Source organism: Mustela nigripes, chromosome 18 (assembly GCF_022355385.1).
Source record: "Mustela nigripes isolate SB6536 chromosome 18, MUSNIG.SB6536, whole genome shotgun sequence".
Lineage (NCBI taxonomy): Eukaryota > Metazoa > Chordata > Mammalia > Carnivora > Mustelidae > Mustela > Mustela nigripes.
In genome coordinates, this window is record NC_081574.1 from 21737281 (window position 1) to 21761267 (window position 23987).

Genomic DNA, 23987 nt, shown 5'->3' on the forward strand with positions numbered 1-23987 from the left:
AATAAATACTTTCAGTGTCTTTAACATATTTGGGTGAATAGAAGTACCCAGATAATACACCAGTTTTCTCTTAGCTTTGTGTGTAGAACTTTTTTTTTTTTTTTTTTTAAGATTTTATTCATTTAAGGGGCACCTGGGTGGCTCAGTGGTTAAGCCGCTGCCTTCGGCTCAGGTCATGATGTCAGGGTCCTGGGATCGAGTCCCGCATCGGGCTCTCTGCTCAGCAGGAAGCCTGCTTCCCTCTCTCTCTCTCTGCTTGCCTCTCAGTCTACTTGTAATTTCTCTCTGTCAAGTAAATGAATAAAATCTTCTTTTTTTAAGATTTTATTTATTTATTTCAATCACAATCACAAGTAGGCAGAGAGGCAGGCAGAGAGAGAGGAGGAAGCAGGCTCCTTGCCAAGCAGAGAGCCTGATATGGGGCTTGATTCCAGGACTCTGGGATCACGATCTGAGCTGAAGGCAGAAGCTTTCACCTACTGAGCCATTCAGGCACCCCTGTGTATAGAACTTTTGAGAATATAGTCAACACAACACTATCACGCAACCTTCCAAAAGTGGTCTCTCAATCCCTGCTGTAGGGATCCTAATCATCCTGCACTTGGACTAGTCTAGAGATTTTTATCTGGTCTGAATGTATTGTGTCTATTTTACCCTCATACTTCCTTCAGTTCCAGCTTTAAAAAAAAAAAAAAGTACCTCTATCAACTATATATATAGAAATACAGCTATCTATTCTGCCATGTTATGGAAGAAAGAAGGAAGAACTTAAAAGTCAGGAGACTTGGTGTCTTTGCAGTCACCTTTGTTCTGAATTACTATCAAGCCCTAAGAAGTCACACTATTTTTCTTCAAACTTAATACCATATAACTGCGAAGTTCTAGGGATAATCTGTAAATGCTGCAGCTGTAATTTGCCATGGACAACTTCCTCTATAAAACACACATAAAAAATCTACTACTTAGCTCCCTATGATTTTTTTTTTAAAGGAAAACTAAGATTTCTACATCGCCACAAAAAGAACTGATTTAGAATACTCAGTAACCATAAATATCAGAGATCAAAATTACATAGTTCACGAGAAAAGCAAACCCAGGCATATCCTAGCATTTAAAGTCCTCAGATGATATCAAAGAACTAATAATGTCTGCCTAAATTTCCAGAGCTATGTGTCTCTGTGTCCTATTCATTATGATTACACATTTTCTACTTTATTCTTAATCTTTCCTTGTCATCCTAGAAATCTACCACATCTTCTAATAGCTAGGCTATTATTACTTAAATGTGCCTTTCTTTCCTTTTAGTTTTCATGCATATTGACTTAGATATCTTTAATTTGGAAGAGGCCTTGAAGATTTCTTAATCAAACACACATATAGGGAGGCCAGAGAGAGTAAGACCTTAAAGTCCAAAAGTCCAAGGTCTTAAAGCTAATTGGATAAAACTAGAAATAGACCACTTCTTTCCTGACCTTCTAGGCTATCCTATTCCCAGCATAATGGACTTTATTCCTGGCATCTGTTTTTCCATTATTCCTGGGAAGAATTTTTCTATTACATAGTGGTTAAAGCCACAACCATTTTTTATTTTTAAAATCATGGAAATTGGTTGCATAAATCTCTAAATTTAAATTCTATCGATTGTTTCTTCTTCCTTGACATGAATATGTTTATGTCTGAATATAAATATGCTTTTAGATCCTGGCAAGAAAATTAGTTTAAAATTTCTTTTCAAAAAACATCACATTATCTTTTCTCACACTGAACCATACTGTATTTTATTTCTCTTAACTCCTCTCCTCAAATGTTCACCAACTTTGTTTCTTTAAATCATGCTATGTCTCACCCCCTACCAAACTACTTCACTATTGCAGTGATGAAATTCTATTTAATCCTTTAGACTCTAATGACTATAATTACTTGAAAATGTGTTCAAATATTTTTGTCTCTTTTATCTTCATGATTACTTAGCAACTGTTAATATCAAAAGGGGGGACACAAAGATGCTAATCTGACAACCAACAAATGATAGGGCACTCATTAGTTTGTACAATTTGGTTTTTTGGGGTTATAGTTTCATAAGTATTTATTAAAAATTTCTTTTATGCCTAGATGTGGTAGAGAATATAAAAAAATAGCCCCTAATTTTAAGGAATGTATTAATTCCAAGAAGAGCCAACACTGCTCTAGAAGACAATGCAAGGTACTTTTCGAGATGACTATCATGTAATGATTTCGCTGATAAAAAATAACTATGTTTAGTATAAAGGAAGATACAGATGTCAGGAAGAGTGTTACTCTGATGGAACTAGAGAAAGCTTCACATATCAGATGGACATTGAATGAGAGATACGGTATTTTCAGACAGAAATAGAAGGTAAGATATTTAAGGGAAGGGAAAGGCATAAAGCAGGATATAAAAAGTACTGGGTATGTTAGAATCACAGTTAAATCACTGGAAGTACTTGGTATCAAAAAGGGAAGAGGGAGGGAATCAAGTATTCAAAAGTGATTAAAAGACACATTATAGAAGACCCTGAGTGCCACAGAGAGAAATGTATAAGGAGCAAGTGGTAGGCTTATAATCTAGGGTTTCTCTTCAGAAAGACTGCATTTTTAACAGTAGGGTAGACAGGATTACAGTCTGAAAAGAAAGAAATGAGGAAGGAAATGCTTGGGAGACTATTTCAATAGTCTGGTAGAGTGGTGGTAAAAAAAAGTCTATACAAGAAAATAAAGAAGCAACCAGGGGATAGAGGATATAGAACCTAAGAACTGATGGCAGTTTCAGAAGAAAGAATAAAAACAAAATTGCTAAGCTGGAAATCTGGAAAAATGACAGAGTCATTACAAAGTATGACTCAGTAAGAAGGAAGTGCTAGTTTCACTTATTTATTCAATACATATATATTTGCTCATCCACTGTACAGCAGGGTCCTGTAATGGGTGCTGGGTAGGGAGAGATTGACCAGAGACACGAAATTCAACCTCACGGAGCTCACAGGCTATTAGGGGAAATGAATGCTAAACAAATAAGCCAATGTGTATGTTCAACAACTTCATGAGTGGCAAGTACTGTGAGGAAGTTAAAGCAAATGATGACACCGAGGGACGGGGGAGGAAAAAAATGACCTCCAAAAAGGTGTTTTTGAATGGATCCAAAAAGGAGTGGAGTTCTAAGAGAGGAACATTTTGAGAGAGTGGGAGTCTAGAGCACATTAAGGACAGCCAGAAGGGAAACTAATACTTCCTCCTCCGTTACTTACTTACACGTTTAAGTAGCACTTTCATTTTTCCAGATTTCCAAGCCAGACAGAAGGAATGCCAGAGGGGAAGTGGGAAAATGAGAGCGGAGAAGTAGATGAGTTCCAGACCAAGTAGGAATTTAGATTTATTCCAAGTCAATGGGAAGAATATGGAAGGGGCTCAAGCATGAGAGTTAAACATCTACTAACTTTTTAAAATACCACTCTCTTGCTCTACGTAATACAGAATGGATTAGAAGTTGAATCAGGAGGAACAACTGAGAAGTTGATGTAGTGCATCAGACAAGCATAGTTGCTTGAATGAGTGTAGGAGCAGACGAGATAGCGAGAAGTGGTTTTATTTAAATGTGTGCAAGAAGAGTTAACAGGACTCCTAGATGGGGGGAAGTGGCAGAAAGACATCGGTAACAGCTTCCGAGATCTTGGAGTGTATAACTAGCTGGCTAATGGATAGGGCTGATAAGGACTGGGAAGCAACAGATCTGGAGAATTGGATGGGGTAGGATGCTCAAGAAACAAGGGTTTGGTTTTGGATTTCTAAAATTTTGGATATTTACTTGAAATCCTAAGTGGAGCTTGTCTAACTATTAAAGGGAATGCTGGTTAATTCAATTTTTTCTTAGTCATCTATGTTAATACAATAATTAAAGAATGCATGCAATGCATTCCATGTAAGTAAACTATAAAGCACAATAAAACAGAGAATACCCCTGTGATGTCACAAATCAAGAAATAGATCTCTATTTAGGTGCTCCCCAATCGCATTCATCTTCTTTTTCAGCGTTAAACATAAACCTGAATCTTGTGTTTCTTCACTGGCTTTCCTGCACTTTACAAGCCAGCATTCTTATTAGATATGTATGCATCTATAAATCCACATTATTTGCTTTTGCTAAATTATAAGCATTTGAAACAAAACAGTACTATAGATAGTTTTCCGGGACTTGCTTTACATTTTTAACAAACAATTGGTGTTACTTTACACTTCAGTAAACAATTGGGTATTAGACTTAAAGGATTTTTTCCCCTAAATTAGTGTTATATTACAAAAATCTCATGGATTTCTGTTTATTACTCATACAATAAATATATTAAAATTATAAATCAGAGTTTAACAGACATGGAAGCTGGAATAAGAGGATCTAACACGAATTTAATTAGAATGACCAAAGAAAGGACAAAGAGGGCTGTGACAAGAAGCAACAGTCAGAGACCGAAGCTGGTAACTCTCCTGAATTTATGCTAGATTTAAATCCATAAATATAAGAACTAAAAATAAATGCAAAATGAATAAATTATTAATATAAAAGCACAACTAGTAAAATTGCTGATAATAAAGACAAGGAGGGTGACAAGCAGATTGGCAGTCATTTGTAAAACAGCAAGGAAAGCCAAAATCCAGAGAGATATCCTCAAAATATGAATTGAAATAACCAGAATAGGTGTCAACCTAAGAAATATGGATGCAAAAAGAAAAGAAAAATGGATGCAGTTGAACAATTTTAAAGATCAAGGACAAAATAGAGAAAATGGAATCAAAAGCTCTCACCTTTTAGACTTTCACTAAATGAACCTCCAAAAGATATACTTTAGAAGAAGGAAAATGATCCCAGATGTGATGTCTGAGACACATTTAGAAGAAGGGAAAATTGGCAAACTCATGTGCAAATTTTAATGTTGTCTATATAATGTAAGAAAAATAATACTGACTGAATTCCTGCTTTTTTAAAAAAATAAAATAGGAATAAAGTATACTCAAAAACAGCAGAAAAGTAGAGAAAGGGGCCATCAGACAAAGTTTTTAAAGTTCCCTGTGTATTCAGGATCAAGGTGAAGATATGGATCAATGTTAGACTTTGTTAAGATCAGGTTCAAGGACAACCACCAACCAAAGAGAAATAGATTAGAGAGTCTCCAAAAATTTTGGTGCCTTTGGTGGAAAGAAAAATTCAATGAGAAAAGTCTCAATCCATCTGAAAGAAGACAAGAAAGGAAAGCAAACAGAGCATAGAACTGGACAAAAACTGTACAAAATAAGATGGTAAAAATAAGTACAGTGAAAAGAAACGATTAGGTTGCACATTTTAAAAAAAGTGTTCTTGGGATGCCTGGCTGGCTCAGTTGGTAGAGCCTGCGACTCAAGATCTCAGGGTTGTGAGTTTGAGCCTCTGTTGGGTATAGAGACTATTTATGAATAAAATCTTTTAAAAAAGATTCTTTGTGTAAAAGAAACCCAAAGCAAAGTAAAATATGAGAAAATATTTAAGATGTAAATAAAAGCTAGAGTAAAAATACATATGGTGTGTATATTAATTTAAAAGTCGGTAAGATTCAATGTACTATGGTTTACCAAAAGCAACCAAAGTAGAAATTGACAAACTTATTGTTATTTTATTTTACAGAGTTCAAAGACCTTTCTAATTTATAACACAGTCAGGTAAGAAGTAAAAAAGACTCTGGAGGTTTTGAAAAACAGAATTAACAAGATCAATTTGTGGACAGGTAGAGAATTTGGTGCCTTATAGAAAACTCGTATTCATCTTCATTAATATGGGATAGTTTGAACAATGATCCATTAGAACTGAAAGACACTTTTTTTATCACTTTCAATTAAAGAATATTAAGATACTGTTATCTCACTGTGTCTTGATATTTACTTTCTCTGGACATCTGTAGTAAACATACGCTTAAAAACTATTTTGCACCATAGGATTTCAACACCCAATCTCTGCATATAACAGTGTATTTTAACATATTCTTTTCTGGAGAAATGAGAAAATATTTTACCTTGAATTAAAGTGATATTTTTCAATGTCTGAGAGTGTTCCCAATTTTTCAGTCTGAGATCATTAGTGATGTTATTCAGTACTTTCACTTCTCCTTTTATTTCCTCTTCCAAATTCACTTGTTTTTCTTTCATAGTCATAATTTCTGCTGATGCATTGTACACACGCTCTTCTAATCTACTCATGTCCTGTGAAATATAAGCAAGCGTCCACAAAACTGTAAGAAGCCCTGAAAGCCAGGTACTTTTTTCTTTTAAATTATTATATAACATTATGGAATAAGAATATGTAAATTAGAGATCTGTCTTAAAGTACTGATTTTTCGTTTTCGAGCATGTCCTCTTTGAACTGAATGGCTGAATTATTGCACCTTCTGTCCCCATAAAATCAGTTGAATATACCAAGGTACGCTTTGGTTCCCAAACACAGAGATGTCAAAATGTTAAAAATGACACAAAAATCTTGTATAATTTTTAATTTAGCAGAAGTGAAATTTCTTTGCACTGTACTTAGAATAGCTACATATTCCAATTCTGCGAATTTGGTAGAATTTGTATATTAAAATATTTTATAGCAATAATAAACTTTAACATAATTCTCATAGTTTTTCACATTCAGTAAAATCTCAATTAGAATTTTAACAATCTCTTATTTCCATTTTTTTTTTTTTAGATTTTATTTATTTATTTGAGAGAGAGAGCACAAGCAGGGGAAGAGGCAGAGGCACAGGGAGAAGCAGACTCCTCACTGAGCAGGGAGCCTGATGGGGGAGTAAATCCGAGGGTCCTGGGATTATGACCTGAGCTGAAGACAGATGCTTAACTGACTGAACCACCCAGGTGTCCCTCTTACTTTTAATTTTTATTATATTTGTGGAGTTTCATTCCTATTTTATATTTTCAAATACATAGATATTTTGTGTATATTTATATACTTACATGCATACATAGATTGTGAATAGGAGAGATCACATCGCATTCTAGAACCTGCTTTCATTTGTCACTCAATGATATACTAAGGATACTTACCTATGCAAGTATTTAGAGACTGTCTTATTTTCAATAATTTAGTAGAATTATATTAATGTATTTGTGCATAATTTAAGATCGCTAGAGATCAAGTTTTGAGCTGCATATTTTTTTATTTTTTACATCTTTAAGCAATGCTGCAATGAACAACATTATATATATATATATATATATATATATATATATATATATATATGTGTGTGTGTGTGTGTGTGTATATTTACATACTTGTACAAGTACTTCCATAGGACAGCTTCTAGGAAGTAGAACTGGTCAGAGGAACTAAATGTTAAACTCTCTGTTCGGTACTGCCGTGGTGCCCCCAAATATATGGCACTTTTTTCAATCTTACTAATCACATAATAGTGCCTACTTTTGTACCCAAATGCTAGGTACCTTCAACATCCTTCAGTTTGCAGAGTTAAGAGTAAATACATAATGAATCACTCTACTTTGCTTTTCAAATTATGATGAGGTTACATACACAGTCCTAATAAAGCTTTCAACAATGTTTGTCTTTATTTTCCTTTCAAGATTTTGGCTTGGTTTTCCTCTGGGTGTTCGGCTGTTCCTGATGTAGCAAACCTTCTCATCCATTCTGGTGACATTTTCTGTCTCTCTAGTCTACGTTTATCACATCCTCTGTCTTCGTGGTATGCTCCATACGTTTTCTAAGGACATCTCTGCTAACCTGCTGATGTATTCTCATTGCCCACTGGCACAGAGAAATAAGCAAGGGATATATTGCTCCCTAATCCAGGTACAAAGAGAAAATTATACTTGCCTTGACTGGACTAGACAAACTGAAGTGCGGGGTGGAGAATCAAGGCAGTCAGGGTGCAAAGCCTTTGAGAGGAAATGAAAGAGAACCTAGATTGGTCTCTTTGGTGGCCCTACACTGAAGTATAGACGCTTATCGGATTTCACTGCTCTAACTGTGCCCCCTGCCCAAACCCTATTCTTTGTCTCTACTCTCTTTCTCCTCCTTTCCTGACTATTTGGCATTTCCCATATCATATGGTGTAAGTCATGATCATGGAAAGAGCAGCACTGGGCATGTAGTCAATAATTCTGTGATAATGCATGGGCATGGATGGGGACTACACATTTTGTGGTACTGAGTAATGTATAGAACTGTCAAGTCACTACTGTATACCTGAAACTCATGTAACATTTAAAATAAATACAATTTGGGGATGCCCGAGGGGCTCAGCGCGTTAAGCAAATGCCTTCAGCTCAGGTCCAGTCCCGCATCGGGGCTCCCTGCTCAGCAGGGAGCCTGTTTCTCCCTCTGCCTGCCATTCCCCTCGCTTGTGCCCTCCCCCACCTCCTCCACAAATAAATAAATAAAAACCTTTAATAAAAATAAATACAATTTGGAAAAACACTTTTAAAGCTTGGATGTGAGCATGGATGCTTGGAAAGCACAACAACATGAAAAATACACTCACTTCACTTGGGGGGCTCCAGATAGTCACGGAGCAGAGGGCGGGGGCTGGCAGTTGATTTTGCTACCAAAAAACCAGGACTTGCCCATGTTTTTCATACATAAAGCTGAAGCTGCCTTTTTGTTCCCTTTTTTTGAAAGCAGCCTATGGTGTTCATATTAGCCAGATTTCACTTGAAATCATTTTTACTGGGAAGAGGGAAAGTGCATTTTATGATTTTTTTAAAAGCCTATTCAACAGCCATACACACCTTCCATACTGTACCATCAGTGGCCCCGCTGGAAACTGGCATTTAATTTTGCATTCTTGCAGTTCTTTCTATCAACAATGGACATGATGAATTCCCACCTCTCTCTTTTCTTTTGCGCTAGTGTACTTTTTTCCCTCAAGCTGATGTCTGGTCTGTCCTTGATAGGCATCATGCTGGTATCGCTCCTAAGTCTTTCCTTCAAGCAGCACTTACTGATTCAGGCATTCATTTAATTTACTTATTCCTGCATTGGGCTAAAGATTCGAAGACGAATACAATTGTTTAAGCAGTGGGGATGACAGTCTGAAATTGTTTTCAATGAACACATGTGTGCACACATACACACATCCATATACACACACTAGCCCTGACCCAGTTTCTAAATCTCTACAAGGGATTACTGCTTGAGGCGGAGGCAGGGGGACAGCTTTGGAAGTCCCTCCACTCCCTCCACCTTCATTTCTTTTCTTTCTTTGATTCTCTTTTCAGTTGCACAAATTGATTTGTTGTAAGAGTCTACCTTCATTTCTAATGCCAAGACCCCCTCAAAAACATAACTGTGATCTATCTGAACTCAAAGAGTTCACTGATCACTACATTTTGATTGTTACCAGTAATTATCACCTCAAATACATTCAAGATTTCTACTCTCTTCCAGTTTCTGATTTGGTTTCAACTCTTGATGTGAGTTCATAGAAATCCTATAGTCTCTACTGAAATCTGGGGCATTAGCAATAGCAAATACTATCTTGTCTGTCCATGTGATCCATCTTTCTCTTTGCCCTTTTCACTGCTTTTCCGCTTTTACATAAAGTAATATTTCTTCTTCTGTCCTCTTTCCCTCCAGCTTAATCAGTTATTACTCTCATAACTGAAATTTTATGTCTCCCATATTCTTCTGTCCTGTAGACAGTTAACTACCTTGTGACTCTCTCTACCCTTCCATAGCCTAAGTCCTTGATACTTTTTTAAAAATTTTATTTACTTACTTTATTTATTTATTTATTTGAAAGAGAGAGAACGTGAGCACAAGCAGGGGAAGGAGCAGGCAGAAGGAGGGGGAGGAGGCTCCCCACTGAGCCCCAAAGTGGGGCTCAATCCCAGGACCCCAGGATCACGATCTGAGCCAAAGGCAGACACGCAACTGACTGAGCCACCCAGCTGCCCCAGAGTCCTTGGTATTTCAACAGTAACTGATATACTTAGATTCTTATTAACAGTGTGAGAAACACAGTCAGATTTTGGAAGAGGTGACATGGACTATCAAGGCTGGTGTTGGCCATGCCATTGTCTTCTGACGTCTTAAAACCAGGATCACATGAAATTCAAAAGTCCCGAGTGATTGTACCTTATAAAGAAAGATGTAAACTATTCCTTTTGTAACCAGTTTTGTCTGTTCCCTAGGCCATAATTTAGTTGGTTTTCATCTGATGTTATGACTTTAGAGGTTTGCTGTTCCTCGATAAGTGACAGCCGTTTTTAAAAAACCACTACTGTTAATACTGTCGCTATACTGAAAACAACTTCATTAATCAAAAATGGGTCTATTCAAATAAAATCTTCTACCAAGATGCCAACATTGTTTAGCTAATGGTGGAAACTTTATAGGCTTCACATTAATTACAATCTTATCTCTTAGATATTTGATAATACAAAGATTACTTTTTTAGAGCAGTAGTTCAATTTTAGTCATATGCTTATTTTTCATGGAATGGAACAATTATAATTACTTAGCAACCAAAAAACCCCACAATTTTGAAATAAGGGGCTTGCTTTTTAGTTTCTTTCTCATCAATACAAAGCCATTTGGTAGGTGGGCCACAGGACAGTCTATAACAGAGGTGAGAAAATTACGATCCATGGGATGAAGTCTGTTTTTGTAAACAAACATTAACTGGATCCCAACTCCCCTCCTGTGTCTACATACTGTCTCTGGCTGCTTGTGTACTACAATGGTACAGCTGAATAGTCACAGGGGAGACCTTACAGTCCCTAAAGACTAAACCTTCACATCTGGCCCTTTACAGTGAAAGTTTTGCTCACAAGCTGGTCTAAACATGGCTTATTCTCTTATCTTGTATATTTGGCCCTATGATAAAAATTAAATGTTGCAAGTATTATTCAAAATTTAACTCTTTAGTTATAGTTATCTTTACACATTAAAACTTATGCCTACTTCTTGGGAATGACAAACTACTTACGAATGTAGAGTATGTGCTGTTCATGTAAATGAGGTTTCCATTTCTTTAATGATGAAGAAATTTAGGTCTAAGATAATCTAAAAATTATAATTGGCTTAGACAGCCTCAAGTATAACAAGATTTACAGAATTAAAATAGCTTAAGAGAGTCTATATCCAAGGTAAAAATAGCCCTCATTTTGTTGGGAACCTGGAGAAGACAGTACGTAAATTTACGTACAACCTTCTGGTAAGATTGCCAGAGAAATCAGGGTAAGTCAGATGATGTTGAAATGGGGTTTGCAATTTTTTTTGCTTGAAATATCTAAGGAGATAGGATCTAGATGGATTCAATCCCAGCATGTGACATTCTAATACAAAAGCTCTTACCTCTTGCTGTTTAAGGGTACTGTCTTGGACTTTGCCATTCAGTGTTTCAATATTGAGCTGCAAATCAAGCAGTGTGGTATTCAGACTTATTAATGACTTGGAGATTTCATCTATCACGTTCCCGTGTCTCTGAACCGAGGAAACCAAGGTACTCAGCTGGAGAAGAACTTCATTAAATCTCTGATCAGTCACCAGACTAAAATTTTGGAAACGCTCTGAATCTATGAGATTGGCTTCTGTATCTGAAATATATTGGATTCTGTTCTCCATGTTGTTAATTTGTTCCGTAACAGCTTCTCGAAATCTCATCTCATCTTCACTGTTATTTCCTTTTCCTGTGAGGCTTTGAGATATTTCGTTTGCATTCATTGAGCCAACTGTGCAATTCTGCATTTCCCTCTTCAGGAGCTGTGCTGTATATTTAAGTAAAAATAAACAGAGTCATGGCCTGTATCCTCTAATGCATATACCACTCCATTCTGTATCATTCCATTCCATTCTAACATTTTGAATGCTACCCTAAACTGGGTATTTACTTTAAATATACAATGCGTGAACCACACTACACATATTGTTGAAAGGGAGACAGCCAGCCTCCTTGTCCTACTTTACATCAGAATTTATTCTAGGATCAAGTCATTCTTTCTGAATTGCTGCTTATATGCATCTTCTGGGCCACTGCATTTGGCTTTGACAGTGAGATTATGAAGTGCATTGTATCCTCTTACTCCTCAGGTCTGTTAGGATAAAATGAGATAATGCTTAACACAGTATCTGAAGCAAGCATGTTGAATACGTTAGCTGTTATGAAGATAAATGATGTGACAGAAACAATACGTAGTAAAAATAGAAGTATTAGTGTTATCCACTGTATGAATAAACTGGTGTCTCATCTTCCTCATCCAGTGACTTAAGCTGGCAGAGAATAGTCATTTTCAGTTTATGCGGGACTATTTATTATTGGTGGGACAAGAAATTGAGCAAATAATTTTTTCACTTTAAAAAATATTATTTTTATAAGATTCTTCCTTACCTATTATAAAATACATATTCATAACAGAAAACTTTTTAAAGATAGGTAATAAAGAAAAATAACTTACTCGTAATCTCACCATCGTGAGTTAAATTCTAATATTTCAATGTATGTTTATCAAATGTGTCTCTTTTTTTCACTAGCATATTATTATTACAAAATTAATTTTAATACCTACATTGTATTATCTGTATGTATCTACTAAATTTAACAAAACTCCTTCACTTAATTTGCTCTATTTTTACTAATATTTCCAATGCTTTGAGAAAAAAATCTTTTAAGTAATTATTTCCTAAACAAACAAAGAAAAATCTATTAAGTTGTATTTGGGGGATATACAGAGTTGCCAATTTGTATGTCCAAATGGGCACATGTTCTCTAAACAAGGCAAATATCCTTCAGAAAAGATCTAGAGCGGTATGTCTGGAGTTTCGAATCATGAAAAGCATAAGCTCTGCAGATCAAAATAATACATAATTACAAACAAAAAAATGTTCAGTACCATTTTATCACTAATCAGGGATAAGATTGTTTTTCCTATTTCCCTCTATTTCTATCTATATTATTGTTTTATCTACATATATATTAGTTTTTTATTCATTTATTTTGAATGCATAAGATTTTTCACATTCACCATTACCGAGCAATAAAAAGAGTAACTATATATGCTTTAAAAATATATCTACATAAACATCTATACCTGATACATCAGTTTTCTTAATAAAAATGATATGGCAATAGTATCAGCCTTATGGATTTTTAAGAATTAAGGGAAATAACACATAAAAGATAATTAGTTCTACCTCAAGCTCAAGATTACTTGTTATATAAATGAGAGGCTGGTATTTACTCAGGAATAAACTGCCTGATGCTATTTTTTTTTTATTACTGTATAATGTATTTTTTGTTTCAGGGGTACGGGTCTGTGATTCATCATGTTACACAGCACCCAGCACTCACCACAACACACACCCTCCCCAATGGGCATCCCCCGCCACCGCATCCCACCCACCCTCCCCTCCAGCAACCCTCAGTTTGTTTCCTATGATTAAGAGCATCTTATGGTTTATCTCCATCTCTGGTTTCGTCTTGTTTCATTTTTCCCTCCCTTCCACTATGATCCTCTGTCTTATTTCTCAAATTCCTCATATCAGTGAGATCATATGATAATTGTCTCTCTCTGATTGACTTATTTTGCTTAGCATAATGCCCTCTAGTTCCATCCACATCATTGTAAATGGCAAGATTTGGGGGGATTTTTGATGGCTGCATAGTATTCCATTATATATATAATAACATCTTTTTTATCCATTCATCTGTTGATGGGCATTTAGGCTCTTTCCATAGTTTGGCTATTGTGGACATTACTGCTATAAACACTGGGGTGCACGTGCCCCTTTGGATCATTACGTTTGTATCTTTAGGATAAATACCCAGTAGCATGATTGCTGGGTCGTAGGGTGGCTCTATTTTCAACTTTTTGAAGAACCTCCATGCTGTTTTCCAGAGTGACTGCACCAGACCAGCTGCCTAACTCCATTCCTCAATTACTAGCTAGGGTACTCTGGGAAAGTTCGCTTCTTAAATTCCTCAAAGATGGAAAAGTAGTAACTGTTTCCAACAGTGGTTTTGAGGATTCATGAGGTAAGGCATACAAATCCCATAGCACACACCTGGCCCTTAGGACAATTATGTTCAAACTAAAGTGCTTTATCCATGAAAGATATTTTAGATCAGTTACAGTCTTCACCATCTTTACTTAAAGAAGCTGGTTGATGATGACTGCTATTATAGCTATTATTATATTAGGAACAAGTACAAAATGATATATGCAATTAAATCCCAATTTTAAAAAGCCAAATTATATCATGTTTTCCTAGTGAGATTCTTTAAAATTAATTTATTGGAGTAAAATGTTTGACAACATTTTTATATAATCCAGAGTGTGTAGTGTTTTACACTTCTTAATTTATTATGGAAGTAGACAAAAACAAGTTTTAGTTGGATCTCATCACATTTATTATCTTAAGTGTGGGGAGAAAGTTCTGGACTTATAACCTCATTCAGGCACTTAATTCTATGATTTATTTATTGAGCACCTACCACGTATAGAGCACTGCTTGAGGAATTCTGGGGATGTAAAACTGGGAATGGATTTTGACTCTAATAGGAACCCAAACTAACAATTTTTACAAAACTATTTCAAAGATGTCCCTTAAAAATGCTCCTTTCATGATGATTATTGCCTTTTCTAAGTAGCAGTTAAAAAATCCAGGTTCTAAAGTGGAACTGCCTGGCTTAGCAACTCTTGTTCTTTCCTTTTTAATCTGTGATCTCAGGCAAATTATTCTGTCAGTGCTTCTATTTACTATATGATAGATACTAACAGTGTTCAAATAATTAAATGAGCGAATATATGTAAAGTGTTTATACTGTTTACTGGCATATGATAAGCATTTGATAGCTTTTAGCTTTTTTGTTACTAATATTTTAGATTCAAATTCTGTGACTTATGTGTCTGTATGCACAATATTTGAAAATATTGATGGGAAACTAATACTGTTTAATAAAAAAAAAAAAAATCTAGGGGGAGGTTGGGCGTTGAAATGACCACTGTAGTTTCTGCACATTATTTTACTAAGCATAGTGATCTAATAATTGCTCAAACCATGTAATTTTTATTTCCTTGGAAATGATTTCTATTTCACATGGTTAAAGCAAATCTTTTTCACAGTATGGAAAGGGAAGACTTGAAATGACAAAATATCACATTGACCAAAGGTTTCTATCTGACATGGACTTCAACATAAAGTTGACAAAAAGACTATATTTTTGCTCACAGATTTACAAACACAACATTGCTTGTTTTCCCAAATCCTATATAAAAACTAATCCTAACTTTTCAAAAAAACTGTTTAACACTGTATCATAAATCTAGGTAAAGAATGAAAGACTTCAGACCTTCAAATGTTCATTTCTTTCATTAAGATGGCATTTTGTGACTTTTCTATTTCACATTTGAAGGAGACAAACTTTCATGGCTTGCGCAAACCCCCAGGGAGAGAGTGGTATTTGATTTCACAGATCTACATTGACTCCTTCATGTTGCTAATATCTTCTCCTGCCAAAAATTTGTCTTATTTTGAGCTAAAGAATCTTCAGTATTTCAGCAACAATTACATATGCATTAATCTTAGATTGTATTTTATTGCCAGAGACGTTCTGCTGTAGTACGACAGGGATCTAGGAGTCTCATTAAGAAATGATGGCATATGAAGAAGCCTTCATCATTAAGAAGGATCTTCCATCGTGTAAGACCCTTGAAATTTAAATAGAGTCTTTGTGCACAAAATTTTATTTCATCTATCAATTCATATTTGCCAAAACAGAGTAATTTCTATCTTTTAGAGATACAGTTTGTCTTTATTTATAATTTTTTATATCAAATAGAGATATGTATTGCGTTTATTTTGTTTTGGTTTTGGAAAATATTCTGATCCGTAACTTCATTAAAGTTGAAAACGGATTGTCAATTGTTTATTCAAGTGTGGCAGAAACAGTGAGATCTATTCCAAGTTGTGCTGAATTTGAGTGCTAATGTGAACGTATAAGATTTGAACATTTTTAGCTTCTTGTCAGTCTTAGTAGGTGGCTGCTATAGTTTTAGGGAACCAAATTCTTTCTTTCTCTTTCTTTCATTCTCTCATCCTTTCATTCTTTTTTCTAACCAAACTACTTTGGATCAGTCATTTCAACCCAACAATGAATGTGGAAACTTGGTAGTATTTTCTAATAGCCCCCAAATTTTGAACTTGCTTCAAACCCTAAACTCTTTCCAGACTTCACCGGCCCATTCTGCCCATGACTACTAGATAGACGTTCCAACTCCCTGGCATTCACTCTGTAGGCCACGGTTTCTATAAAAGTGATGGAACGTACCTAGATTCTTACTAGCTTATACCTAATGATCCCAAGCCATGAAGCGTCTTTCAACTGAGCATTTCAAATCAACATAAGCATATACATAAGCAGCATATAGATGATCTCAATTCATTAGGAAGTCAGCTGTGTAACAACAGGTCCTTTTCCACAGATGGTTGTGGTTGGTTTGCTTGGTTGGTCAGTTTCATTTGTTGTGGTTGGTTTTTTGTTTTTATTTATTTTTTAACTTATTTTTTAATTTAATTAATTTTTTTTTTAATTTTTATTTTTAATGGCCAAAACAGGAATTAATTTTTACCTGTGGAAACATTTTTTTGGCTAAAATTATGGAAACGGTTTTGGGGGGTGTGTGTGTGTGTGTTTAATTGGCCAATCCCTTTTTTTTCTAAAAATTCAATTAGATCGGGAGAGAGCAGACCACAGACATTAAGGAATCAAGACTCACGGTGGCAACTGCAGCTCTACCACTGAGCAGTCTTAGTTTCTTTTCGCGGATAATGAGAATACATATATGCCTGCTTGAGGGTAATTGTAAAGGAATCTTAAGATAATCTGTGGAATATTTATAAGGCCAGTGTCTGGACACAGCAAATACCCAAAAGTGACAGCTACTATCAGAGCTGTTGTGGTTTAATTATCATTTCTTAGCAAATTCTGGCTCTGTCTTCGAATATTCCTTTAGGTTGCCTTATCACAGAGGAGGCTTGGCCTCGTGTTTAAGGTTAGGCTGACTCGTAGGCACATAAAAATGTATCCTACTCCCTGCCTGGGAGCGCCTACGTCCAGACGTTTTGCCTGTCAGAAACAGGAGAGCCACAAGGCACATAAATTCAAACGCCAATCAAATCCATCAAAAAGGCAAAATAATATTTACAGATCTGACTGCAAGCCACCCACCGCTGTGGAAACCCTCAAATTCATCCCTACCTCAGGTTAGACTTGCCAAAGATGTAGTGCCTTTAAAGTGTTCTAGTTTTTTTAGATTGAGGGGATGCCATCAGGCTATTTTCAGAAACATTAAATACTAGCCTAAGATATTCTTGAAAAAAAGGCCATTATTGTGCAAGATCTCCTCTCCATGAGGACTTGCAGGAATCTTTCTTTGTCCTCTCAGTGCCAGGAGCAGAAGAGCTTTTTTTTTTTTTTTTCAAACAACTGGCTTGTTTTCTTGTTGCTGTCTTGCTTTGTTTTAGGCATTGTGCATGTAAGTGGTCCTGCTCATATCTTCACATTGGCGGCTGGAATACTTATCATAAAATTCACCACCCACCACAAGAAGTACATAGGACTCCAGGGGATAACATATTTTTTGGAACTGACTAATCCGTTCCATCGCACCTCTGCACAGCTGTATTTGTATCTCTAATCTCACCCCTACCGGGAGTGGGGTTCGAACCCATGCGGGCACATGCCCATTGGATCTTAAGTCCAACGCCTTAACCACTCGGCCATCCTGGTGGCACTGGATTTGTATCTCAATCTTCTATTCTCTATTCTATTTTTTTTTAACCTATTAACTCTAAAGAACCTATTTTTTTTTAAATTTATGAATTTGAGAAACACTTTACGATATGGATGTTTTCCTAGTGAATCTCCCCTGTACAAAAGACCGAATGCTTCTTTTTGTTTCTACAACAACGAATTCACAGGATGAGTTGCTGAGTTTCAAAACTCTAGAATATGGTACCTGCCATTATTCCGACGATGGGCACGAGCACTACCAACACAAGAAGATAAAGGGCAATCAGTGCAGCTTTGAGGGACTTCAGTCTCTCTTGAAGGGTGGGGCCATTTTTAGGATCTGAAAAAACAAAAGCCCAACCTGCTGTTAGAAAACTTATTTTTCTTACTTAATTAACATTTTGGTAATATCCAATTCTATCATTATGACCAAGCCTATTGGAATAAAAGGGGAACAAAAAATTTGCCCCTGTTTATTCAGTAGGAAGCAAAAGGAACAATCACAAGAAAAGCCAATCCAGGGATGATTATGAACATCTGATTTACTTTCCATTAACTATACATCCACGACAAAGTTATTGTCCTCTACAACTTGTACTTGTCTCATTTGAGGGCATTTGTTAGTTGATAAATTTTAGTAGACAAATTTTAGAATTTAGTATTCTTTAGTTGACAAATTTTAATTTTTCTGATATTTTTTAATATTGATACCAATATATTCAAACATAAATTTTATTCTGTTTCATGTGGGAATATATTCTGTGTAAAAACCACATTCCTCAAGTAACTCTATAATGATGATTTTTTTTTCAGAGTCTAAATCAGATAAAAGAGACATCTGTTTTCAATGATAATTATGCAAATCTTCTTTTCTAATTTCATCTCAATAATTCTGTATTTGGATACCTCATATGATTTGAATGCATTAAAAAATGAGAGAAAACTATTCACATTTTGACTAAGCTTCAGAATGGATCAATGAAACCCATCCTCTGGGTATTTCAGAAAATATTAATATTTTCATATTATCCACTTACTTGGAATAGTGATCCACATAATGGGGTACTAATTGTGGAAAAGTTAACTCAATGTGGAGGGAAATCTTCATAGAGGACGAAGACATTTTCTCTGATTAGGTGAATAAAACATCCATTAAAAATTACTTTCCTGGGGCCCCTGGGTGGCTCAGTGGGTTAAGCCTCTGCCTTCATCTCAGGTCATGATCTCAGGGTCCTGGGATCGAGCCCCGCATCGGGCTCTCTGCACAGCAGGGAGCCTGCTTCACCCTCTCTCTCTGCCTGCCTCTCTGCCTAGTTGTGATCTCTCTCTCTCTCTAATTAAAAAAAAAAAAAATTACTTTCCTATGTCCATTGCTTTCATTGCAGAATAAAAAAGGTTTTTTTTCAAGTTTTAAGTTCCCACATTAAAAATAAAAGTCTAGATATTATTCACTAATGTTCTACGAGGCATTGAAAGGGAAAGGAGAGAAAATTCAGTAAAAATAAGACCAAAGTACCCCTGGGGATAAAAATATATGTTTATAAAAAATAAAAAATTATAAATTAAAAAAAAAACTTAGTAAATAAATGACAATTTTAAAATGCTTAAAAAAAAAAAAGACCAAAAAAAGAGAGAAAGAACTAAAAAAATAAAAAGAACCACCCACAAAGCAAGCAAGATGGGCTACCCTTTTCCAGGCTGAATGTGCCTGAGACTCATCGGTGATCTCCCTTATCTTTAATTTATACTCAGATCCTCTGCATTCTGCCTTTTAAGTAGCTCTTCAAAGTTCCTGCTGCTTTTTCTCTGTCCCCAGTGCTTCTGGGCTCCCTTCTCAATCTCTCAACATCTCTACCTTACACAGCTTTTACTAGGGTCTTAATCCCTCTTGTCTCATCATGCCACATCCTCCTACCCATGGATTGTGTAGTGCGTAAAACCTGTCATTCCTTGGGGTTATGGACTGTATTTCAGCTTTGTCTGTGTAGGAACGCATCCTTCTTGTCCCTCGCGTATGCTGCTTCCTCCGACTGAAATGTCTATGGGTCCTCTTTCACCCACCCTACTCTTTCGGTGGAATCTATTCAGCCTTTAAAGCTTGGCAGAATTGAACGCGAAAACTCTGTCTTGTCGCCTTAATAGAACCTGTCTACACATAACCGAATACTCATTCTTTTGAGCTCTTGTGACCGTGCAAACCTGTTTCAGCACTGCTGAAAAGATAGCGCTGATGTCTTAACTCCAACTGCCTGTGAACGTGACCTTATTTGGAAACGGGGGGTCTCTGCAGGTGTAATCAAGTGAGATCATACTGGACTCATGTGGGCCCTTGTCCCACGATGGCGTCCTTACAAGACTAGAGTAGAGCACACAGAAGCACAGGAAGAAGACCCTGTGAAGACGGAAGCAGAGACAGGAGTGATGCAGTTACAAGCCAAGGAAAAATACGAATTGGCAGGAGCAACTAGAGCTGGGGAGAGGCCAGCAAGAGCCTTGAAAGGGAGCACGGGCTTGCTGACACTTGGACTTCAGATTTCTGGCCTTCAGAGGTGTGAGAGAACAAGTGTTGTTGGAAGCTACCCAATTTCTGGTGATGTGTGACAGCAGCTCTAGGAGACTGATTCAAGTACATACCACACATGACTTTCAAATATTAATTAACGGTGTTAGGGGTATAGTTATTTCCAGGACCTCATCTAGTGGCTGAGAGGTCAGAGGACGTCTCAACAGCGCTCAACACTGTGGACCAATTTAACCTATAACAAAGCTTCCTCCGTCCAACCTAAGCTGATTTTCTATTCTGTCTCAAAAGAGAAGACCTACTCGTCCACTAATTCTTAACATTCATACACAGGGAAGGTAAGTCCCACGACCATAATTTTACATTGTGTCACTGACTGTAAGGACACTCTCCACAGGCACCCCACTCATACTTACACAGAGGGAGCAAGGCTGTCATGGAGTGGGCATCAAACTTCACAGATTCTGAGCGGTTATCAGTGTCATCCTGTTGATCCTCAGAGCTATTCCACTGTTCCATACTTCTGTCAGACACGTGGAAAAACACTTTAGTTACACATGAAGGGTCAAGGGCTCTTGGCATAATGTCTCAAGTGGCAATTTAAAATTAAAATTCAATTTTAGGGATGCCTGGGTGGCTCAGTCAGTTGAGCATCTGCCTTTGGCTCAGATCATGATCCCAGAGGCCTGGGATAGAGTCCCGCATGGGGCTCCCTGCTCATCGGGAACTCTGCTTCTCCCTACGCCCCTCCCCCTGCTCACTGTCTCTCACTGTCTCTCTCTTTCTCTCAAAGAAATAACATCTTAAAAAACAAAGCAAATTCAATTTTAGCAAGGGAACAAGTACAATTAATTAAATTTACCTATCTGCCATTATCTAGCAATATATTGTATCCACCCATAAGTTGTAATTTTCACACTGAAAGACCTGCATGAAATCTACTCATGTATCTTTCTATGGACAAATGCACATCTGTGTTTACAGATGCATAGACGTGTGTTTTTTGAGAGTGAGAGATAACATGTCTTCCTTACCTAAAAACAAAAACAAAAACAAACAAACAAAAATACACAACCTTTTTCCAAGTGCCAGAAAACAACTGTTGAGCTGAAATGAAAAAGAATTTCCTTCAGAACAAATAGTTGGGCAAAATTTGGAGCAAATATTTCCTGTGATCTTTCATCAAAGGTTTTGGATAAAACAAATAGTTATGCAAAATTTGAAGCAAATATTTCCTGTGATCTTTTATCAGAGCTTCATGAGTCAGTTTTTCTTTTGCCAAGGCATCTGTTTATCGTGTGAGAAAGATAAAGTCTAGCCACTGGATTAAAACCACTGCAAAACTTCATTTCCCTGTTCTCTTCTTCTTTGTGTTGTTTTCTTTCAGGGCTTCCCTCATACAATGGTAGCATCACAGATAAGTCTCTGTAGCTTTGTAAGCACAGTTTTATTCTATGACATCATCTATGCCTGTATCTCTTTAAGATGCATCAGAATCCTTTGAGAGGCCTGACTGATGGGGCTCACCCCAGAATTTCTGATATTTAAGGTTGGGGGCGTCAAGAATGCAATTCTAACAAGTTTTCTCTCTCTCTCCCTCTATTTTTTGTTTTTAAGATTATTTATTTATTTATATGAGAGAGAGAGCAGAGTGAGCCAGAGCACAAAAATGGGGAGGGGCAGAGGAAGGGGAAAAGCAGACTCCCCACTGGGCATGGAGCTGGGCTTGGGGCTCCATCTCAGGTCTCTGGGATCATGACCTGCGCCAAAGGCAGAGGCTTAACTGACTGAGTCACCCAGGTGCACCTCCCCCCCATTAAATTTTCTTAATGATGCAGACTGCCACCAGTCAAAAGACCACATTTTATTTTTCAATGGAAAAAATTGTATGATTTTTCTTGGAAACAGTTCAGTTCACTTGATTGATAAATTTAGCATAAAGTCAACATCTTCTGATCATTCCTTATTTTCTCTAATGCTGAGTTAGGGATTTAGTACAGCTGAGGTTTTAACTGAGTGCACAGGCAGCTCTGGGACACCAGACTCATATCCTGTCCAGGAAATGGAGGCCAATCGTTCAAATGCAAACATTCATCCTGCTTTGGAGAGAGGTATTGACGAGTAAGGATGTGACTAAACTCTCAATATATATATATATATGTTTTTAAATATTACAAAGGCGATTCTTTATTTTGTGGTTTGCAATGACAATCTTTGTATATACATCACTCTGTGGACTGGCTAAATTTCTATAAACCCACTGAGCCACCCAGGCACCGCAGACCAAAGACTATCTTTAAATGATTTGGCTACTGTGGAAAAAGGGGACATAAGGGAAGGGACTTAGATCCTCTTTTCTTAGACAGAGACAAAGTGAAAGAAATAAACATCTGGGAAAATTGACCATTATAGGAAACCAAATTGCATAACTCAGATGCAGACTCTCCTGCTATTTCCCCCTTTTTAATTTATTCTATTATTTGATTTGGATGATAGCTTTACTTGCCAAGCAAAACAAACAAATAATTTTAAAAACTGAAATGACAAGAAAGCTTAGCTGAATTCATTTTAAAACTACAGTTCAAAGCAATTGGGACTATGTAGCAAAGCTGTTTATCTTTTAACCTTAGTTTATAAAGAATGGGCTCACACCTATGTTGGGGGAGGGGGACAGAGGGGAGAACCTTAAGAGACTCCTAATGATAGAGAACAGACTAAGGGTTGATGGAGGGAGTTGGGTTGGGGATGGGCTAAGTGGGTGATGGGGGGCACGGGTGATGAGCACTGGGTGTTGTATGTAAGTGATGGACCCCTGAATTCTACTCCAGAATCTAATATTGCACTGTATGTTAACTAACTAGAATTTAAATAAAAATGTTTAAAAATGGGCTCATAAAGTATACATTTATATATACCTGCTATTAACCAGCAGTCTTTTCCTTTTAGGCTGCTTACTGGCCCTTTCTCCTTGGGCATGACCATGGCTTTTGTGTGATAGTGTAACTCCCGTTTCACTTAAGTGCAAAGGAAAGATCTCTTATGTTACTCAGTCTTCTAGATGGAAATATTTTTGTAAAAAAGATGAAACCTTTTGAATCTGATAAATTTCTCTAGACCTTGAGTGACATAAGAGGATGGCCCATGTCTGTTTTCATTTGACATTCAATTAGCAGACCCTAAAGCAACCTATAATATTCTGTATTATAGGTTATAATATAGAATATACTTAATATAATATAGAATATACTTAATACATATTTACTGAATGAAGGGACTAGATATTTTTTGGTAAGATATTAGTCATATATAAATTTTGTTATTGTTTTTTAAACAAGATGGATGTTTGGACATCCATGTGACCAAAATGGTGTGTTTTTTCTGATAAAGAACTTCCTGGCAAATGAGTGGTGTCCGTGATTCAGATCTACCCATCCTTCCTTCCGCCTTCCTTCCTTCTCCCCTCCCCCCCTCCTTCTTTCTATTCTTTTTTTTTTTTTTTAAAGATTTTGTTTATTTATTTATTTGACAGACAGAGATCACAAGTAGGCAGAGAGGCAGGCAGAGAGAGAGGAGGAAGCAGGCTCTCTGCCGAGCAGAGCCCGATGTGGGGCTCGATCCCAGGACTCTGGGATCATGACCTGAGCCGAAGGCAGAGGCTTTAACCCACTGAGCCACCCAGGCGA

At 36.7% G+C, this 23987-nt stretch overlaps 1 protein-coding gene and 1 non-coding gene across 7 annotated transcripts in view; both read right to left on the reverse strand.

The window, feature by feature from the left end:
* MSR1 (macrophage scavenger receptor 1) overlaps positions 1–23987 on the reverse strand; it is a 108171-nt gene that overhangs the window by 46492 nt on the left and 37692 nt on the right. For 5 of the 6 annotated variants that reach the window (XM_059384519.1, XM_059384521.1, XM_059384523.1 and 2 more), the window contains 4 exons: positions 20721–20827; positions 18010–18123; positions 11348–11760; positions 6054–6240 (listed from right to left, as the gene is read on the reverse strand). In XM_059384519.1, coding sequence (XP_059240502.1) covers positions 6054–6240; positions 11348–11760; positions 18010–18123; positions 20721–20827 — 821 coding nt within the window. Of the gene's footprint in view, positions 1–6053; positions 6241–11347; positions 11761–18009; positions 18124–20720; positions 20828–21379; positions 21437–23987 lie in introns of those variants that run through there. The other variant, XM_059384524.1, reaches the window with a different exon arrangement.
* On the reverse strand, positions 17698–17780 carry TRNAL-UAA (transfer RNA leucine (anticodon UAA)). Its single transcript has one exon. It is a non-coding gene; the product is annotated as a tRNA-Leu (tRNA).